The sequence below is a fragment of the Myotis nattereri genome, assembly GCF_964212035.1.
Source record: "Myotis nattereri genome assembly, chromosome: 20".
Lineage (NCBI taxonomy): Eukaryota > Metazoa > Chordata > Mammalia > Chiroptera > Vespertilionidae > Myotis > Myotis nattereri.
In genome coordinates, this window is record NC_138096.1 from 5,156,642 (window position 1) to 5,173,430 (window position 16,789).

Here is a 16,789-nt window from a genome sequence, read left to right on the forward strand (position 1 = left end):
TTACGGAGTTCTACGGACGGCTTCACTGGTCTTTGTAGCTGTTTACAAGTGACTATATTGTGTCTAAAATAAATCTAGTTCCAGTTGTAATATTCACCGTGATTAGGATGATGGGGGTTCATGCTCTCTCCTTAAAGATTTGGGACGCCATCAGTTGAGAAAAGGTTTCCACGGAGCTAGGCATCTTGCGTGTTCACGTGTCAGTGCTGTTTGATGGCAAAAGAACATCGAATTTGCTCTCCTGCCCATCAACTCCCACACGCGGTGGTGTGTCCCAGTTCTCTCCACACGTAATAAAATCTGTTTTCTTCAGAGGAATCTGTGGCCTTGATATATGTGCAAGCCGCCTGCATGAAGCACTGCTAACTGGTGAATTTTTGTTTGTGGAGAAGGGATTCACTCTCTAGAGACCCGGTTCACCCCACCAAGTGTTACAAAGTGATGCTCCTAATGCGAGAAGACTCTATTCACAGAGAAGCAGAAGCCGGAGCGTTAATAACTTGTAAAAGACCACCAACCCCAAAGTGATGGCACATGGCAACTTGAACGTCTCCAGGTGCCTAGCGAGGGACCATCTTAGGTGGGACCTCATCCCCAAGGTGACCTTTCGTCCCCTGGCATATCGCTGGTCATGCGGTTTAAACCCCCTGCCCAGGCGCCAGCCAACCAACCAGGGGAGACCTAGACCAGGAAAGGACACGCCTGGAAAGCTGCTGAAGATTCTACTGAGATCTTCCCTGGGACCGTCCCCAAGATCTCGACGCTTAAACCTCAGCACAGAGGACCCCGTGGGCTCTCCCGCCCGGGAGCTCACCGAGCCTTACCCTCCCCTCCCCTCCCCTCCCCTCCCCGTCCTCCCGTCCTCACAGGGGTGTCACCTCTACCTTCTCACTCCCCAGCATCAGGGCCCTGCCTTCACCTCTGTCACTTGTTTCCTTCTACAGATCACCCCTTTGACCTCCATGATTTTATAAATAAATGTTCTCTGGCAGTTGGGGTCTTGACTCTGAATTCTTTCCTCTCCAGGACTCAAGTACCACCTGACCCACCGGCCTAACACCCGGTGCCCTTCCCGCCACCGCCAGCATCGTCTCCATCTTCTTTTCTCACGTGCAGGCTCGTTTGATGACTTTTATTTAAACTCAACTGTAGTTTCTCTGTCATTTCCTACCCAGAGTTTGCCACTTCAGACTCTGACACGAGAATGTTCTCGCGGTATGGTAGTTTTCGTCAACATACGCAGTAATTGCTGTGATATTCCGCTAAGAAAACGTGTTCTGGTTTGTGGAACCATTTCCCCGTGCGTGGACAGTTCCGCGTTCTGGTCCCTTCACTTCGTTGCGGTTCGGAAAGGCTTTATTAGGGAAAGAACACGTGAGATCCGAAAGAAAGGGCCTGAAATCTAGCCTTGCTGCAGGTCCCCCCGGGGCTTTGGGCAAGTCCCTGAGTCTCCGATCCCTCCACTCGGTAAACTGGCCATGAACAGCTTCTACCGCCCGGGCTGTGTGCAGCATTAATTAAATACTATACGTGAGGTACCACACACAATGCTGTTAGTAAATATTTTCTATTCCAATAAATATTTTTAAAGTATTTATTTCCTATCTCTTTTGTTGTTGTTAATCCTCACCTGAGGATATTTTTTCCATTGATTTTTAGAGAGTGGAACAGAGCAGGGGGCGTGGGGAGAGAGAGAAACATCCACGTGAGAGAGAGAGACACATGGATTAGATGCCTCCCACCCACGCCCCAACCAGGGCCAGGGATTGAACCTGCAACCCAGGTACGTGTTCTTGACCGGGAATCGAACCCAAGACCCTACAGTGACCCGATGCTCTAACCATTGAGCAATACGGGCCAGAACAAGCTCGGAGCTGTGCTGGGTCAGAGGCAGGAAGCAGTGACAGGTGGCTCGGCGCCCAGGGGAGAAAGACCTGCCGCGGTGGGGATGCTGGGACGCAGGCTAATCGGCTTCAGCCACGCGGCCGCTCGCTGTCCGCGGATCCCCCAGGGCTGGTCAGAGCCACGCGGGGGCTGCAGGCCATAGGAAGGCGCTGTGGCCCCTGCCCTCTCCAGCCTGTCCACCTGCCGGAGGCGCCCTCGCCATTGGCAACATTCTCCCTCCCGTCCTCAGTGGAACGAATTCAAACGTGGAGGCGTTGCAAACAGGACAATGAACAAACCCGCCACGTCCCCATGGGGACTCGGCCGGGGGACAGGGCGGCCTTATCTCCCAGCAGCAGGCGGCCCCGGGCGGCGGCCGTGCCTGCCAACCCGCCTGCCCCTCGGCAGCCGGACGTGCGCGTGGGTGCGCCTTTGTGGAAAGTGGGGACATTTATGCAAACTGGCCCCGGCCCTGTCAGAAGATGGCCTTGGCCGTGGAAGGCTCTACTCTTTCCTCGGTGCAGAAACGGGAGCGGAATGGTCTTCTGGACCCAAACTGTCTGCCCAGGCGTCGTGACTGAGGGCGCCCATCCCTTTGGCGTCCAGTCCTCTCTCCTCAGCCCTCTGAGCCCAGGCTCTGGAGTTATGTGAATGTTGGGGGGTCGGGGGGCGCGGTGCGGGGTTCAGAGAGGTGTCGCAGTAGTGCTGTTTTATGGACATTCTGAGAACAGCGCCCTAGAAAGGAATTCTGCATGTTGCCATCGTCTTGCTTTTTGCTTTTTCCTTCTAAGCTTCCAAACCTCCCTCCGTCCTGCTAACCCCAGTCATTCCCGTCTCCCCCGATCGCCTAAGCCCTTCCCTCCCTTCCCTCCCTCTCGGGTGCATCATCAGCCCCTTCCTTACCTCTGCCTGGAGCTGCAGTGACCTCAGTAAGTCACTCTCCAGGGCAGCTCTGCACTGCCACTGAGTATATACCTAACAGCATCCTGGTGATAACACGGCACTAATAGTGATGGTGTCACCGTGGAGGATGTCTACCATGCTTGTGTACACTTTTTAAAATATATCTATTGGTTTCAGAGAGGAAGGGAGAGGGAGAGAAACATCAATGATGAGAAAGAATCATGGATTGGCTGCCTGGAATGAAGCCCACAACCCAGGCATGTGCCCTGACCGGGAATCAAACCCGTGACCTCCTGGTTCGTAGGTCGATGCTCAACCACTGAGCCACACCGGCCGGGATCTTGTGTGCATGTTCTGGGCACTGAGAGGAAAGGCTCCCACCGAGCTGTGGGCTCAGGGCCCCGGACGGCTGTGCGAGCCCCTGCCACGCCCCCGAGCCCCGGATGTTCAGTGGAACACGAATGCTATTTCCAAATTAAAGTGGAGAGACACGGAGGAGTGTGTGCTAGGACGGGGCAGCATGGACGGGGCACCCACCGCAGGGACAATGGCCTGGGGCCAGGGAGTCTGAGAAACCAGGACGATTCGCTCCAAGTTCGGATGCGCACGTGGACTCACATGCGCTCTGCTCTCCGGCTCCGGAGAAGCCGGGAGGCCTGGGGCAGAAGGTCAGCCTGGAGGTGGGCACTCGACCTGCTCCCCTGCCTTCGGGGCGCACAACAGGAGGCGGCGGCCTGCTGGGCCCCGCGAGGAGGCTACACAGCATATTGTTGCTCGTGAGATATTGACAGAAGGGCTGCTGTATGTACCAACTTTATAAAACTCAGGAATCTGATGTTTCTAATCCTCACCCGAAGATATGTTTATTGATTTTAAAGGGGCGGGGGGGGGGGGGAGGGGGAGAGAAACATCGGTGTGAGAGAGAAGCATTGATTGGTTGCCATCATACACATCGGACACACAACTTTTTGGTGCATGGATGACACTCAGACCAACTGTGCTCCCCAGCGAGGGCTCTTTTTATTTTTTTTTAAATATATTTTATTGATTTTTTACAGAGAGGAAGAGAAAGTGATAGAGTTAGAAACATCGATGAGAGAGAAACATCAATCAACTGCCTCCTGCACACCCCCTACTGGGGATGTGCCCGCAACCAAGGTACATGCCCTTGACCAGAATCGAACCCGGGACCCTTGAGTCTGCAGGCCAACACTCCATCCACTGAGCCAAACCGGCTAGGGTGCGAGGGCTCTTTTTTAAGATGCAGATGATAATAGTACCCGCTTCCTAGGTCATCGTGAGCATTAAGCAAAATGGCTCATGCAAACTGCCTCCACTGTGCCTGGATGTGGCCGATGCCAAAACCTGGTCATTGTAATTCCGTGCTCCAGGGTGGTCATCCCAGGGTCAAAATGCACAAATTAATCTCTTCTTGTGCACGCCATCTGCTTCATAGAATAGCCTTTCCCTTCGGTCAGGTCGCCAGGGTAGGCTCTGACAATTCTGCGTCTCATTTGTTTTTAATTTCGCCCAGGGCGTCATCAACGTGAAATAAATATTTATTAAAAGCAGCGGATTTAAGTAGCACTGCTTGTGCGCGCGGTTTGCATTCATATATTCTCCTCTGCTTTTCGCCAGGCCTCCGCGGGGAGGCCGCGCTCATTGTGCCGTCATAGTTCAATTAGTAGAGTTTCCATATTTTATTTTTCTTTTGTGGCCAAAAGAAGATGGCTCCTGAGGCACCAGAGGTTTTTGGGTTTTTTTGGTTTTAAATGGCTAAAATGGCAATTTAGGAATCTTCTCATGCAGACCTGGGGGGATAAGAGGAGGACTCCTTCGCAGGCAGCACGGGACTCTGAGCCCATCGGCCTCAAAAGCCGGGGTGTGGAGTCCCCCGAAGCGCTGCAGGGCTCCGTGGAGGGCTGTGGGGGCCACCCCGAGGGACTGGATTGAGCCTGTCTGCGTGGTGATCGCAAACGGGTTGACTCATCGAGTTTACGTGTGCTGTGGGCAGAGGGCTTCTCCCAGCCTCCTTTGAAGTGGACTTCGTCATAGAGGGTCACCTGTCTGCTGCTTCCTGGGCACAGCGTGCTCCCAGGTGGAAACCACTGAGAGAGAGAGAGAGAGAGAGAGAGAGAGAGAGAGAGAGAGAGAGAGAGAGAGAGAGAGAGAGAGACTGGGCCTCAGAGCCGTGTCAGCAGCCTGCAGCCCCCCTAATGCAGACACCACCGCAGACGCGAAAAGACTCCACACACAGACTTCGTCTCCCCGCCCCCAGGTCTGCCTCAAGGAGCTCGGACAAAAAGCCAACCAGGCTGCTTTCCCCCCCAAGGTCAAATCAAAGTCACCTTGGGAAAGTGACTTTTCCGTGTGCCCCTGGGAGGACACACAGGAGACAGGTACTGTGTTAACATAAGGAACATTCAAACCTGTAAAGAATCTGTGAGTTTGAGCCAAACTGTCGACGATTGGCAGGAAGCAGAATCTCCATGCATTGAGACAATGCTCCAGAGAATAGCGGTTTTATTTAATTTATTTTTATAAATTGGCTTCCAAGGAAGAGGCCTAAGTGAGTTACATGAAATCCACTGGCGACAGATTAGGGAGGCGGGAGAAAGCTAAGGGGGAGCGGGGCCTGGCGGGGGGGGGGGAGGGGGCTAGAACCTCTGGGATTGGATAAAAAGTAAAATGATAGACACATGCTTGTTTGACACAGGTGGGCAGAGGATAGTGAACAGCCAACAATGAACAGTGAGGGAATTTGTGGTCTCTGCCCTGACACCATCTGTTGGACCCTGAGGGTCTGGGAAAAGGGAAGTTACACGTTACCCCGACATTCCACAGGTGTGTTTGCAAAAAGATGGTAGGTGCTAAGTAAAGATCGAAGTTGATCTTTGCCAAGAAAGATACCGGCCTAGGACACAACTACCTTCCATAAACTGCTCTTTAGTGAAAAGGCTTTCATTTCAGGCCCCCGGTGGGGTTCCTGTAGATCTGAGTTTGCAAGGCCGCCACAGCGCCAGCATCCCAGCATCGGGCGGACAGACAGGCCTCCGAACTCCCGCTGGGCGAAGCAGCCCCACCGGGAGTCCAGGGCTCTCAGGGCAAGAGGGAGTTGGCCCCGCGTTCCAGCTCGACCCTGGTTTGACCTGGTGATGCTGACTTCTCACACCCGTTTCCCTCACACGGCCCCCCGCCCTTGCTTGGTGTTAGAGGGCGCGTTATTCGACCTCTATCTGCCCCAGATCCTGGGAATTGGGGGCGAACGCCCACCTCAATGAGTCTTCAGGAGACTCGGGTGTGTCCCCAAGCATCTGGGGTGGTTCCGGTCCCCATCTAGTGCCTCTGTCAGTTAAGTGACTATTGTCCCCTGCTCAGCGGTGTGAACGGGGCCTGGTTTGACCACAAAGCAGCTGTTGAAGAGCCAAGATGAATACGGTGCTGAAAGGCCAGGCAACCAAAAGTTCCCTCTTGCCGAGGAGTGGGGACACCTGGTCTACCAGGTGCCCTGCAGGGCTGCCCGGGGAGAAGGGGAGACTGCCCTGAGCGTGACCCCCAGCACACGCTCCCACGGAGCTCCCAGAGCGGGACGTTCATCTGGAGAAGAAAGTGTCTCCCGCCGTGACTCCCACAGACCCGCTCTGCCCCAGTGCGACCGCGGGAAGAGTTTCACTGAGCGCATCTCTGCTCGGTCAGAGGTGCTTAGTTCTTGCGAGCACCGAGTCATCAGCTAACCGTGAAACTCCTGAAAGGGTGTTCCCTTCAGAAGGGAGAAGGGCTGGGGTAGGAGGTTAGGGTGCCACGGTTTGTATTCTGTCCGTGGGTAAAACACACCCCTTCCTTGCCCTCAAGCTGGAAAGGAGAGATGCCAACCGCAGACAGGCAACGAGCTACCCAAAGAGACTGGCCTTGCCAATGAGACGCGGGCACGGGCTGCTGGTGAAATCTCGGTTTATTAGTGCGTTTGGTCTGAGGAACTCAGCTCCGTTTCTTGACAGCCAGGTAGGTCACGCCCAAGACTCCCACAATGACGGTCCCGGAGAGGCCGGCCACCCACAGGGCCCCGGAGTCTCCCGCAGCACCTGGCGGAGGGGAGGGGAGGTAAGGGTGGTGACCTGGGGTGAGGGAGGGGAAGGGAAATGGGGGTGAGGGAGGGGAAGCTCTGGTTTGCCCCCTGGTCCAGGCGGGCCCTTAGGTCTTCCACTCACTTGAGTATTTAGGAAGCTTTCCGGAAGGGTCCTCCGTGGCCTGGAGTAGGATCATGGGGCCCTGGCTCGAGATGAAGGTGGTGCTGTTGGGGTCATGGGCGTCAGAGCGTCTCCTTCCTGTCAGAGGGAGAGGGTGGGGGATTTGTTAGGGTTTTGCTCACAGGGTTGTGGGGGGTCAGGGAGTGAGAGTCCGATGTGAGGCAGGGCCCCTCAACATGGACAGCTCTGCTCCGGCCTGAAGGAAAAAACCATGTGACGTCTCACACACTAAACCTCCCCTGAGCAGGCCTTACACCTCCTATTGGGACGTTAATAGGAATCGGAGCAAGACAGGCTCCATGTAGCGCTGTTACCTCATTGCACCGGAATGGGGGCCTCCGGCTCATGTCAGACTGCCCTGCCCTTCTTTCCTGAACAGTCACTTAGACAATAAATAGCCCATGAACACCGCGATACAAAGGTAACTGGCGATCGGTTCAGAGAACAGAGCTTTGTTTGAATTCCGCGTCTTTCGCCAGCGACGGGGCCTTGGACAAGTTGGCTCTAGTTCTCGGGAGGGATGTGGATGTGGTAGCGTTGGAGTTAGACATGTGATACTTAACAGGTTTGTGTGTGTGTGTGTGTGTGTTTGTACCAGCAGGGCCTTAGAGCTTCAGGGGGCATGGGTCCTATTAATTCAGGGGCAAGACAGTAAATGCTAGTGGATCAGGCGGACACACACACACACACACACACACACACACACACACACGAGCTTTGGGCCTCCCTACAGGGCGTATTCTAAGCCTCCAGTCACGTCCACTTATAGATCTTCAGGCCACGTGGCCAGAGGTGCTTCAAGCAGGTGTAGAGTCTACCTTTACGAGCTGGCCAGGTAGAGGGGTGTGTGTGTGTGTGTGTGTGTGTGTGTGTGTGTGTGTGTGTGAGTGTAAGAATCGGGCCACATGTGAGCCATGAACCAGTGGGACTCCTGGCCTAGTGAAAATTCATATGGAAAACGCTAAGGCTGAGAGTTGCTGGAGGATTTTTAGCGTCTGTTTAAAAGGCCTGGGGTTCGGAAGCCTCATAGAAGTCCTTGGAGAGGCCTCGTTAATAGGCTCATCTCCAGTCTGAGTCCCGTGCACTCGGGTGGGAGGTTAGCCTGGGACGCGTGTTGCGAGCTCGGATACTCACGCCTGGTCACAGGGCAGGCCACGCAGGACAGGGACCCCGCAGGCTGGCAGACGGATACGCTGCAGTGCAGGAACACCTGAGAGCCGAGAGAGTGGGGTCACGGAGTAGCCCCTCATCCCGAGAGGCCGAGAGCCCCATCTCCCCCGGAGGCTGTGCAGGGGAGTTAGAAGGTCCCGGCAGCCCAAGCCCGTGCCACGGGGTCACTGGTACCCAGGATTGTCCCAAGGCAGCACCAGCAGCCAACCTGGGAGGCCAGCTTGGCCGAGGAGTGGTGTCACATGGACACCATGGAGCTGGGGGGTACAGAGCCCTGCCGGGGGGCAGGGGAGGAGCATCATACCGGCCCCCCGAGCGCCCGTCCAGCCCCCGTGTCCACGAAGCTGAAGGTGAAGATGCTGAACCGCTGGGCGTGGGAAGGGAATTGCAGGCTCTCGGTCTCCGGGATGGGGATCAGCTGCGTCTGGTAGTTGTCTCCGGCGTAGGGGCATCTAAGCACGACACCCACAGTCAGGGGGACGGGCCTTCCCTATGGGGGGGCTGCCTCAGGCACAGGCGACAGCCGCTCACCCGTTCACCAGCAGTGCCCACTGCGGCTGCTGCCCGGGGTCGGGGCCGGGCGTGGCCCAGCACTGATGCAGCCGCAGCCCCAGGTCGGGGTCGGTCCTGTGGCGGAGGGCGACCTCCACGTAGATGGGGTCCCGGAGCAACTTCACCACCGGGTAGTCACCGGCGCGGTAGTAGGCGCTGTAGCTTCCATCTGCAAGAGGCCACAGCGAGGGGGAGAAGACGGAGCCAGGCCACTCGGGGCTGCGTGAGACGGGCCATCGCCCACGCCAACGCCTCTATAGCAAGTATCCCGTGGCCCAGGCGGGGTCTCCAGGCCCCGAAGAGGGACAGGCTCGGGCTGCAGCCAAGCGCTCCGGCCAAGAGGGTCTCACCTTTCGCGATCTGAAGCTCCAGGGTGAGGGCCCCGGGCTGGGTCTCGGGAAGGGGCGGTGGGAGAAGGGAGACCTGGACGTTGACCGGGAGGGCGCTGCTGCTCACAGGGTAGGCGCAGCTGATGCGGAGCCTGCAGAGAAACAGGCGTCAGCCGCTCCCCGGCGGGTGAGGCCCCTTGTGTGTCATGCGGGAGAACTGCTGCTACTGAGTGCCAGGGGTTGGACACGCTTGTCAACGTGATGGGCGTGGTTCCTGGCCTGGGGGTGGAGGGGCTCAATTTGAGTTGGGGAGACCATTGTGGAAAGGGGGTCAGTCTTTAAGAGAGGAAGATGTAAGAGGTGCCCGAGAACAGACATGGGTCTGTAGAAACAGGTGCTTTTGGTGGAGAGTGCAGTCGGGGAAGATCAGACAGGGATTTGATACGAAGATGAAACCATAATGGAGGTCCAGGAGGGGGCACAGTTGACAAGAAACATCTGGAGGCAAGAAACACTGGGTCAGGCAGGTGACAGGTTCTCTGGTCGCCAGGAATCGTCCCGTGGAGTCGGGTTCTGGGGACCGAGGACTCACCTACCGACCCCTGGTCTATGCCGGGAGGGCAGCTTGGCCTAGGGGAGCAGCGTCAGGTGAGCGAAGGCCTTTACCTGAAGGTACTGTCACGGGTGATGGAGCCACGGCTCCAGGTTCTCACATCCTGGGCTGCAACCAGCTCGTTTTCATAGACGGCTTGGTCCCCAGTGACCTGGGAGGGCAGGTGAAGGAGACATGGCACGCCTGCTGGCCAGGGCGCTGCCCCAGCCCCTACTGGCCATGACCACTGCCCCGGCCCCTGCCTGCGGGGCCCGGCCCCCGGCGATGCTATCCTGTTCGTGTTTGTGGCGTTTTCTGCTCCACAGGCAGAGGCAGGGGACGTAGTCACGTCACTTCACTTGAGGACAAAGGAAAGGGAGGGGCTGGGAGGACTCAGGTGAGCTCAGGTGAGGCTCCCACTGGCTTCTGGGGCAGGCGGATAAGAGGTGCCCCTGCCTGTTCTCTGCTGGTGGGGGTGCCAGGCCCCATGTGCAGGGGTGGCTGGGTGGCAGAGTCCCTGGGGTGAGCTCTCCTGTCCTGGAGACCAGCCCCCTGGACGCAGTGTTGGGGAGACTCTTCCTGCCCAGAACCCCAGCCCCCCCCCCCCCGGCCTCAGCCACGAGCACATGCCTGCCGCCTTCAGGGTGAGGCCCCCAGCGGAGGGTCCCCTGCTCACCCGTCGGGTGGTCCCGCAGGCGGTGAAGGGGAACCGGAACAGGGCGAAGGCTGGCGTGGCCACCGCAGGGCGGCATTCGCTGTCGTTGCCGAGGGCCAGGCGCACGGAGTCCAGGAGCAGGGGCGGGGAGGTGACGTTGCGGGCCACGGCCACGGCGAAGTGGCCGTCCCGGCTGCAGCGGGAGGTCACTGCAACGGCAGAGGCTGCTCAGCGGCGTCCCCGCCAGCGGCCGGCTGCCCACGCCCAGCTCGGGGTCACTCGTGGGTGCCTCCCCTGGGGGACTCAGCACGTGTTTAACCTCAGTGCTTCTTGTTCGCTAGTTTCAGAGCTGAGGACAGAGGGCCGTTTGCCTTGGGAAACCTCGGCAGGATGGGATGTGGAGACGGTGGCGTTTGAGAGCAGGCCCTCTAGCCTCAGCCTGGGGGCCCCTGGCCGGGGCGGGCCGTTCCTGGCTCACCCAGGTGGCGCCTGCACCTGGACTTGGCTTCCAGGCGGCATTATGTTATTTTTAAAGTCCTCACCCAAGGAAACTTAGTCCATGGGTTAATATTTTAGGGGGAGTAGGAGGGAGGGGGGAAGAGAGTGAGGGGTGGGGGGAGAGAAATATCAATGTGAGAGAGACATCGCATCAACCGGCTGCCTCCCACAGGTGCCCTGACCAGGGCTGGGATCAAACCTTGACTGGGAGCTACAGCAGAAACCCTCTGGGGCACAGGCCGGCTCTAACCACTGTGCAACAGTACCCAGACGCCTGTTATTTCATTCTGCATGGTTTCTAGGAGCCCAGAAACCAGGAGCCTGGAGGAAGCTCAGGCCTCTGCCTCCAGCCCCTGGTCCTGCTCAGCCCCTGCCTCCTGAGGGGGGTCGGTGGGGGACTAGCCCTCCCCCAGGCTCAGCTGCAGGTACCTGGGGGGTGAGGGGTGAGAGGTGGGGGGGCTCGCCCTCCCCCGGGCTCAGCTGCAGGTACCTGGGGGGTGAGGGGTGGGGGGGCTCGCCCTCCCCCGGGCTCAGCTGCAGGTAATGGGCACTTTCCTCCGCTGCTTGTAGAGCAGCCGCCTCACCTGTGTTTCCATAGTAACAGGACCTGCCGCTGGGGTTGTAGCAGCAGCCCAGCGCCTTGCAGGCCCGGGGAGTGGCGGGAGCCGGGGCGCAGGGCAGCCTGTCCCCCACGGGGACCGAGTCGCACAGGTGAGCGCCCAGCGCGTGGAGGCCTAGACGGTGGGGAGCAGAGCAGCCCGGGCTGGTGACAGAGCCGGGGCCTCGGGAGCCACTGCTCCCATCGATCGGCCTCCCTGTCCCGCCCGTGGCGAGGTCTGGGGAGTGAGGCCCCTGGGAGAGGCCCTGAAACGGGCCCTTTCTGAGAAAGAAGGTCTAACGAGACCCCTAGAAGCAGGGGGCTCCTCACCCTCCTGCAGGGGAAGGTTTCTCCCGTGGGGGTGCCCTCCGCCCAGGCCCCGTGCCTGCTCGCCTCTTGGACCTGCAGCGGCCGGGGTGGCAGATCAGCGTGGGTCTGGGGGAGGGGGGGCTGTCACCCCGTTTTATCAGCGTTGCCCCTTTAGACCACGGGCTGCACCCCGGCCTCAGGTGGAGGTTCTCTGAGGATGCACATGGGGGGAGGGCTTTCACGAGTGACAGGTGTCACTCACGGCGCAGGTGGGCCCGGCCCGGCGCGTACCTGGGAGGCCGACGGGGCACTTGAGCAGCTTGGCCGTGGCCGCCGCCCGGCGCCCAGCTGTGTCTGCCTGCTCGAGCCCCACGGGCATGACGTGCTGGGAGCCCTGCGGAGACGGGCCGGCGTCAGCCTGGGGGCCGGGCGGCTCGGGGGTCCCCAGGCCGGGCCCTACTCACCCACTCGGTGATGTAGCAGCCGCCGTAGGACGCCTCCAGCACCAGGGAGCTGCCCGGGCCCGCCGACACCCGGGTGCCGCAGCCGGAGTCATTCTGCAGCCGGTGCAGCAGCCCGTGGTCGTCTGGGGGGAGGGAGGGAGGGAGGGCAACAGTCACCAGTCACCACGGCGACCGCACAGGGAGCACCCAGCTCCCCGGGGCCACCCACCGCCCAGGAGAGGGACCCCAGGGCCCGCTGAGGACAGGAGGCCGGAGGGCGGCTGGAGGAGGCGGCAGCGAGGAGCCATTGCCCGGGGGGCAGGCCCGGTGAGTGGGGGCGGCAGCCTTACCCCAGGCTATCAGCGCGGGAGGCGTCCCCGAGGCCTGGCCCAGGGGGTGGACCGTGTACTGGAGGCCCTGGGGCCCGCAGTGCAGTTCCCCCGCATCTTCCGGGGCCTCGGGCTCAGGCTGGCCGCTCAGGGCCAGAGACAGGGGCAGGCAGAGCAGCAGGGGGCACAGCCACATGGCGCTGGGAGCGCGGGGCGTCCTGCAGGTCGAGGTCGCGGTCAGGGCCGGAGCTGGAGCCGGTGTGTGGGTGCCGGAGGGCCCCTTATATGCGGAGAAGGCAGGCCAGGTGTGGGCGCACAGCCGTCCCCGCAGGTGGGGCTCCTGCCTCCCGGCCTGGCCCGCAGCGGCCTCGGGTTAAGCGGGTTAAGCGGCGCGATCAGATCGAGGCCCCCGCGGCCCAGAGAAACCTGGGGCCTGTTATCCAGGAGGCTCCCACGGGCCGGGGCAGAGCCGACCGCTGGCCGGCCTCGGAAGGCCTTCCTCCGGGACCCTGCACGTCTGGGCCGGCCCTGCTCTGCCACGCGAGCTGCAGGCCCCGCGCAGGCATCCGTGTTCTTGTCTGTAATGCGGGCACAGTAGCCCCTGGCGGGAGCGTCTGTGTTGCGTGGCCAGCGCTCCTCGGCCTGGTCAGGGCCCAGAAAAAGCTGACAGGACCCCGCCTGGTCCCGAGAGAGAAATCGAGCCCAGGAGTCCTGACAAGTCCCGCTCGGTCACAGTGCCAGGCCAGGCGGCGGGGCATCCTGAGAGTTGTAGGGATGGGGACCCCTCCTCCTGGGAGGGGACCGCGGGGACTCCCACCAATGTGCCCCCATGAACTTCTAGCCTCATGTTTATCCCCTGAAACACTTTCCCAAGTTGGCTCAAAATCTTAGCCACAGCAGAGAGTTGCCCGGCCGGCACGGCTCAGCCGTTGAGCATCGACCTATGAACCAGGAGGTCACGGTTCGATTCCCAGTCAGGGCACATGCCCGGGTTGCAGGCTCCATCCCCAGTGTGGGGCGTGCAGGAGGCAGCCGATCAGAGGTTCTCTCTCATCATTCATGTGTGACCCCTGTCAGAGAGTGACAGCTTTTCCACCTGCAAAGTGGGGGTGGTCGTTGACCTTCCTCAAAAAACCTCGGTGGTGTCCTCTGTCGATAGGGGGCGGCAACGGCTCTGTTCCTGTTTCTACTAATGCCTCCTGGGGTTGCTTCATTTTGCACAGCAATGAGATTCTACTACAGTGGGGCCTTGACTTACGAGTTTAATTCGTTCTGAGACACAGAGCTCGTTAAGTAGCTCGTTAAGGAGCTGGTTAACTCAAATTACTCTGTCAACTCAATGCAAAAAATCGGCCGAGAGACAGCTGGTATCTCAAAAAACTCGTTAGTCGGGACACTCGTAAGTCAAGGCCTCACTGTAGTATGTATCTATATATCTACATATCTATACATCTCTATATCTATACATCTATATCTACCCTATACATTTATATCTATCTATATCTATATCTCAGATATAGCAGATACGCTGCGTATGGCTTTGAAAACCAGATATACGTCAGGTATTCATTCACTGGGGGAAATTCTATCTCTGACATTCTACATTATTGATTTCTCTGCATCCCAGGATGAAAGGCTAACTTCCAAGTGGAAACATTAACTGTTAAATCCTTAGCCCAGATGCACCTGCTCAGTCAGCTCTGCAGGTTCCCGCCTGCTGGCACCAGGCCCGATGCGTGTAAGTCGCAGCCAGGCATGTGGCCGTGGGCTGGAGGGTGGGGAGCCCAGGGTGCTGAGCATGGAGCTGGGACTTGAGGAGACTTGGGCCCTAGCAGGGGCTTTACCCCCCTCTCCCCTTAGCTCAGCCCGGGAGGCAGACCCCCACCCAGTGTGCGGGTTTCAGGATAAACAAAGTGGCCGCTCTCTCTGGCCACCCGGCTTCTGGCACGTTCCCCTCGGGCTGCCTTCAGTCAGAGGCGACTCTGCAAAATACTTGGGGCAGAAGGTCAAGTGGAACATCGGACGTTCAAAGGGACAGGACAGGGACGCAAACACGACTCCTTCCCGCCTCCTTTGTCCCCTTATCAGTGAGGAGGAGGCTCAGGCACGCTCCCCGCTCCCCGCTCCCCGCCGCCTGCGCCCGCCTCCTGTGGTCCTTGAACCTGAATCCTGTGTCGGGATCCTGGTTACCAAGGAAATGGAAAGTGGGACAGGAATAGAGACGATGCTCGTCTGCAGAATCCTAATGGAAGCAGAGGAACTGCCCGCCACGAACCCCCCAGGCTCACAGGCTCTTGTCTGACTGCTCTTAGGAATCACCCTTGTTGTAATATTAATTGCTAAATACGGTTTTTAGATATATACAAACATTCATCAGCATTGATTAGGCAAGCCTTAGAGTGGACAGAACTCCTCCCTCCCTGCCTTTAATGAAGCAGCAAAAAAATGCCAGGCTACTTCGTAAAGAAATTAATGGAAAGGCCAGAGGATTTGCAAGTTGAATGCATGTGACTACCTCCCCTTTAAGGGCTCGTTCTGGGAATTATTTTGTACAAACATCCATGAGGTGTTGTTTGCAGAAATGCTTTCCTTTCGTGTCCGCGGAACCCGCTGTTTCATGGTTGGCGGGGAACCCCGGGCGGGGGTTGGCGGTTTGGCGGCTGCCTTGCCCGCGTGCGGGGAACGTGGGCAGGCGGCCTCGTTGAGGCGGGCGCGGCCACGCCACTCTGAGCGGGCAAACAGCAACGTGGATTGAGAGGAAGAGAGAAGAGAGAAGTGAGGCGCGGGGTGTGCCCACAGGGCATGAACTTGCCGTGTTTTTGCGGACTTCTGTGGACGAAGAAAAGGCCCACATGCTAACCTGATGAACTCACGGCTGGCCTGCGTGGCAGCCTTGCAAAGTCAAGACCTAAACTAACCACCAAGGATGGTCTGAAATGAAAAGCCTTTCATTAAACAGCAGTTTATGGAGGGTCGTCATGTTCTAGGCCAGTGTCTTCCTTGACAAAGATCAACTTTGATCTCTACGGAGCCTACCGTCTTTGTGCATCTGATAGCACACGTGTGGAATGTCGGGGTGACTAGTAACTTCCCTTTTCCCAGGCCCCTCGCGGCACAACCGATGCACCAGGGCGCTGGCCACACATTCCCTCCCTGCTATTGTTATCGTGTTAATTGCTGACTGTTAACTAACCTGCATCCACCATGTCAAAGAAGCACGCGTCTATCATTTTGCTTTTTATCCAATCCCAGAGGTCTCCCCCTTTACTTTCTCCCACCTCCCTAATCAATCACCAATGGATTTCATGTAACCCACTTACCTCTTTCGATTAGCCTATATAATAAAAGGCTAATATGCAAATCGACCAACTGGCAGAACGACCAGTTACTATGAGGTGCACTGACCACCAGGGGGCAGATGCTCAACACGGGAGCATCTCCCTGGTGGTCATTGTGCTCCCACAGGGGGGGGCGCTGCTCAGCCAGAAGCCAGGCTCAGGGCTGGTGAGTGCAGCAGCGGTGGCAGGAGCCTCTCCCACCTCCACGGCAGTCGGACATCCCCCGAGGGCTTCTGGACTGCATGAGGGTGCAGGCCAGGCTGAGACAACCCCCACCGAGTGCACAGATTTCGTGCACCGGGCCTCTAGTAATGTATAAAACAAGGTGAAAAACCACCATTCTCCAGGGCATGATCTCAGGACATTGAGATTCTGCATCCCAGCAATTGTCGACAGTTTGGCTCAAATACACTCGCAAAAATTCTTGACAGGTTTGAATGTTCTCTTACCTGAACACATCCATACCCTACAGTTCTCAGTGTTGAAAGGGGACTTGCCGGTGACAACTCTGAAATGGCCCAGGGACACTTCTCACCACCACGGACCAGACCTTTTACTGATTTGCTAGCACAAGACAAGGTGAGGCCAGACAGCGGCACAGTGCACCGCGGTTGGCCGCGAACTACTGCCGAGATGCTGGCGGCAGAGGCAGCCTCCCGTGCAGACTGCCTACTGCCCCACTGGGGCCCGCAGGGGGACCTCGTGCTGGGCTAAAGATGCAAGAAAAGCAACCACGCGGTGGTTCCTGGAAATGGAATTGATCTGATGGTTGTGCTGCTAGCAATTCTGTGATGTCAAGGCCAGCCACACAAAAAAAAGCAGGAAATAAACACTAAGAAAACAAAATATTTTGTGCTTACAGATTAGTAATGGCTGTGTGACCGGACAATCCATGGGCCCGTGTTACCTGTCACGACTTGAGCCAGTTCAGCAGAGACAGGG

The 16,789-nt window shown here is 58.2% G+C and overlaps 2 protein-coding genes across 2 annotated transcripts in view; one reads left to right on the top strand and one right to left on the bottom strand.

Moving 5' to 3' along the window:
- The window catches only part of GPR137B (G protein-coupled receptor 137B), a 499,787-nt gene that overhangs the window by 435,406 nt on the left and 47,592 nt on the right, over window positions 1-16,789 (top strand). The window lies entirely within an intron of this gene.
- ZP4 (zona pellucida glycoprotein 4) overlaps window positions 6,766-16,789 on the bottom strand; it is a gene marked incomplete at both ends in the record, with an annotated part of 42,049 nt that continues 32,025 nt past the window's right edge. The window contains 12 exons of the mRNA XM_081114518.1: window positions 6,766-6,869; window positions 6,996-7,112; window positions 8,169-8,244; window positions 8,509-8,656; window positions 8,736-8,925; window positions 9,107-9,237; window positions 9,752-9,849; window positions 10,354-10,541; window positions 11,415-11,564; window positions 12,029-12,131; window positions 12,202-12,323; window positions 12,531-12,727. Coding sequence (XP_080970644.1) covers window positions 6,766-6,869; window positions 6,996-7,112; window positions 8,169-8,244; window positions 8,509-8,656; window positions 8,736-8,925; window positions 9,107-9,237; window positions 9,752-9,849; window positions 10,354-10,541; window positions 11,415-11,564; window positions 12,029-12,131; window positions 12,202-12,323; window positions 12,531-12,727 — 1,624 coding nt within the window. The remainder of the gene's footprint in view (window positions 6,870-6,995; window positions 7,113-8,168; window positions 8,245-8,508; window positions 8,657-8,735; window positions 8,926-9,106; window positions 9,238-9,751; window positions 9,850-10,353; window positions 10,542-11,414; window positions 11,565-12,028; window positions 12,132-12,201; window positions 12,324-12,530; window positions 12,728-16,789) is intronic.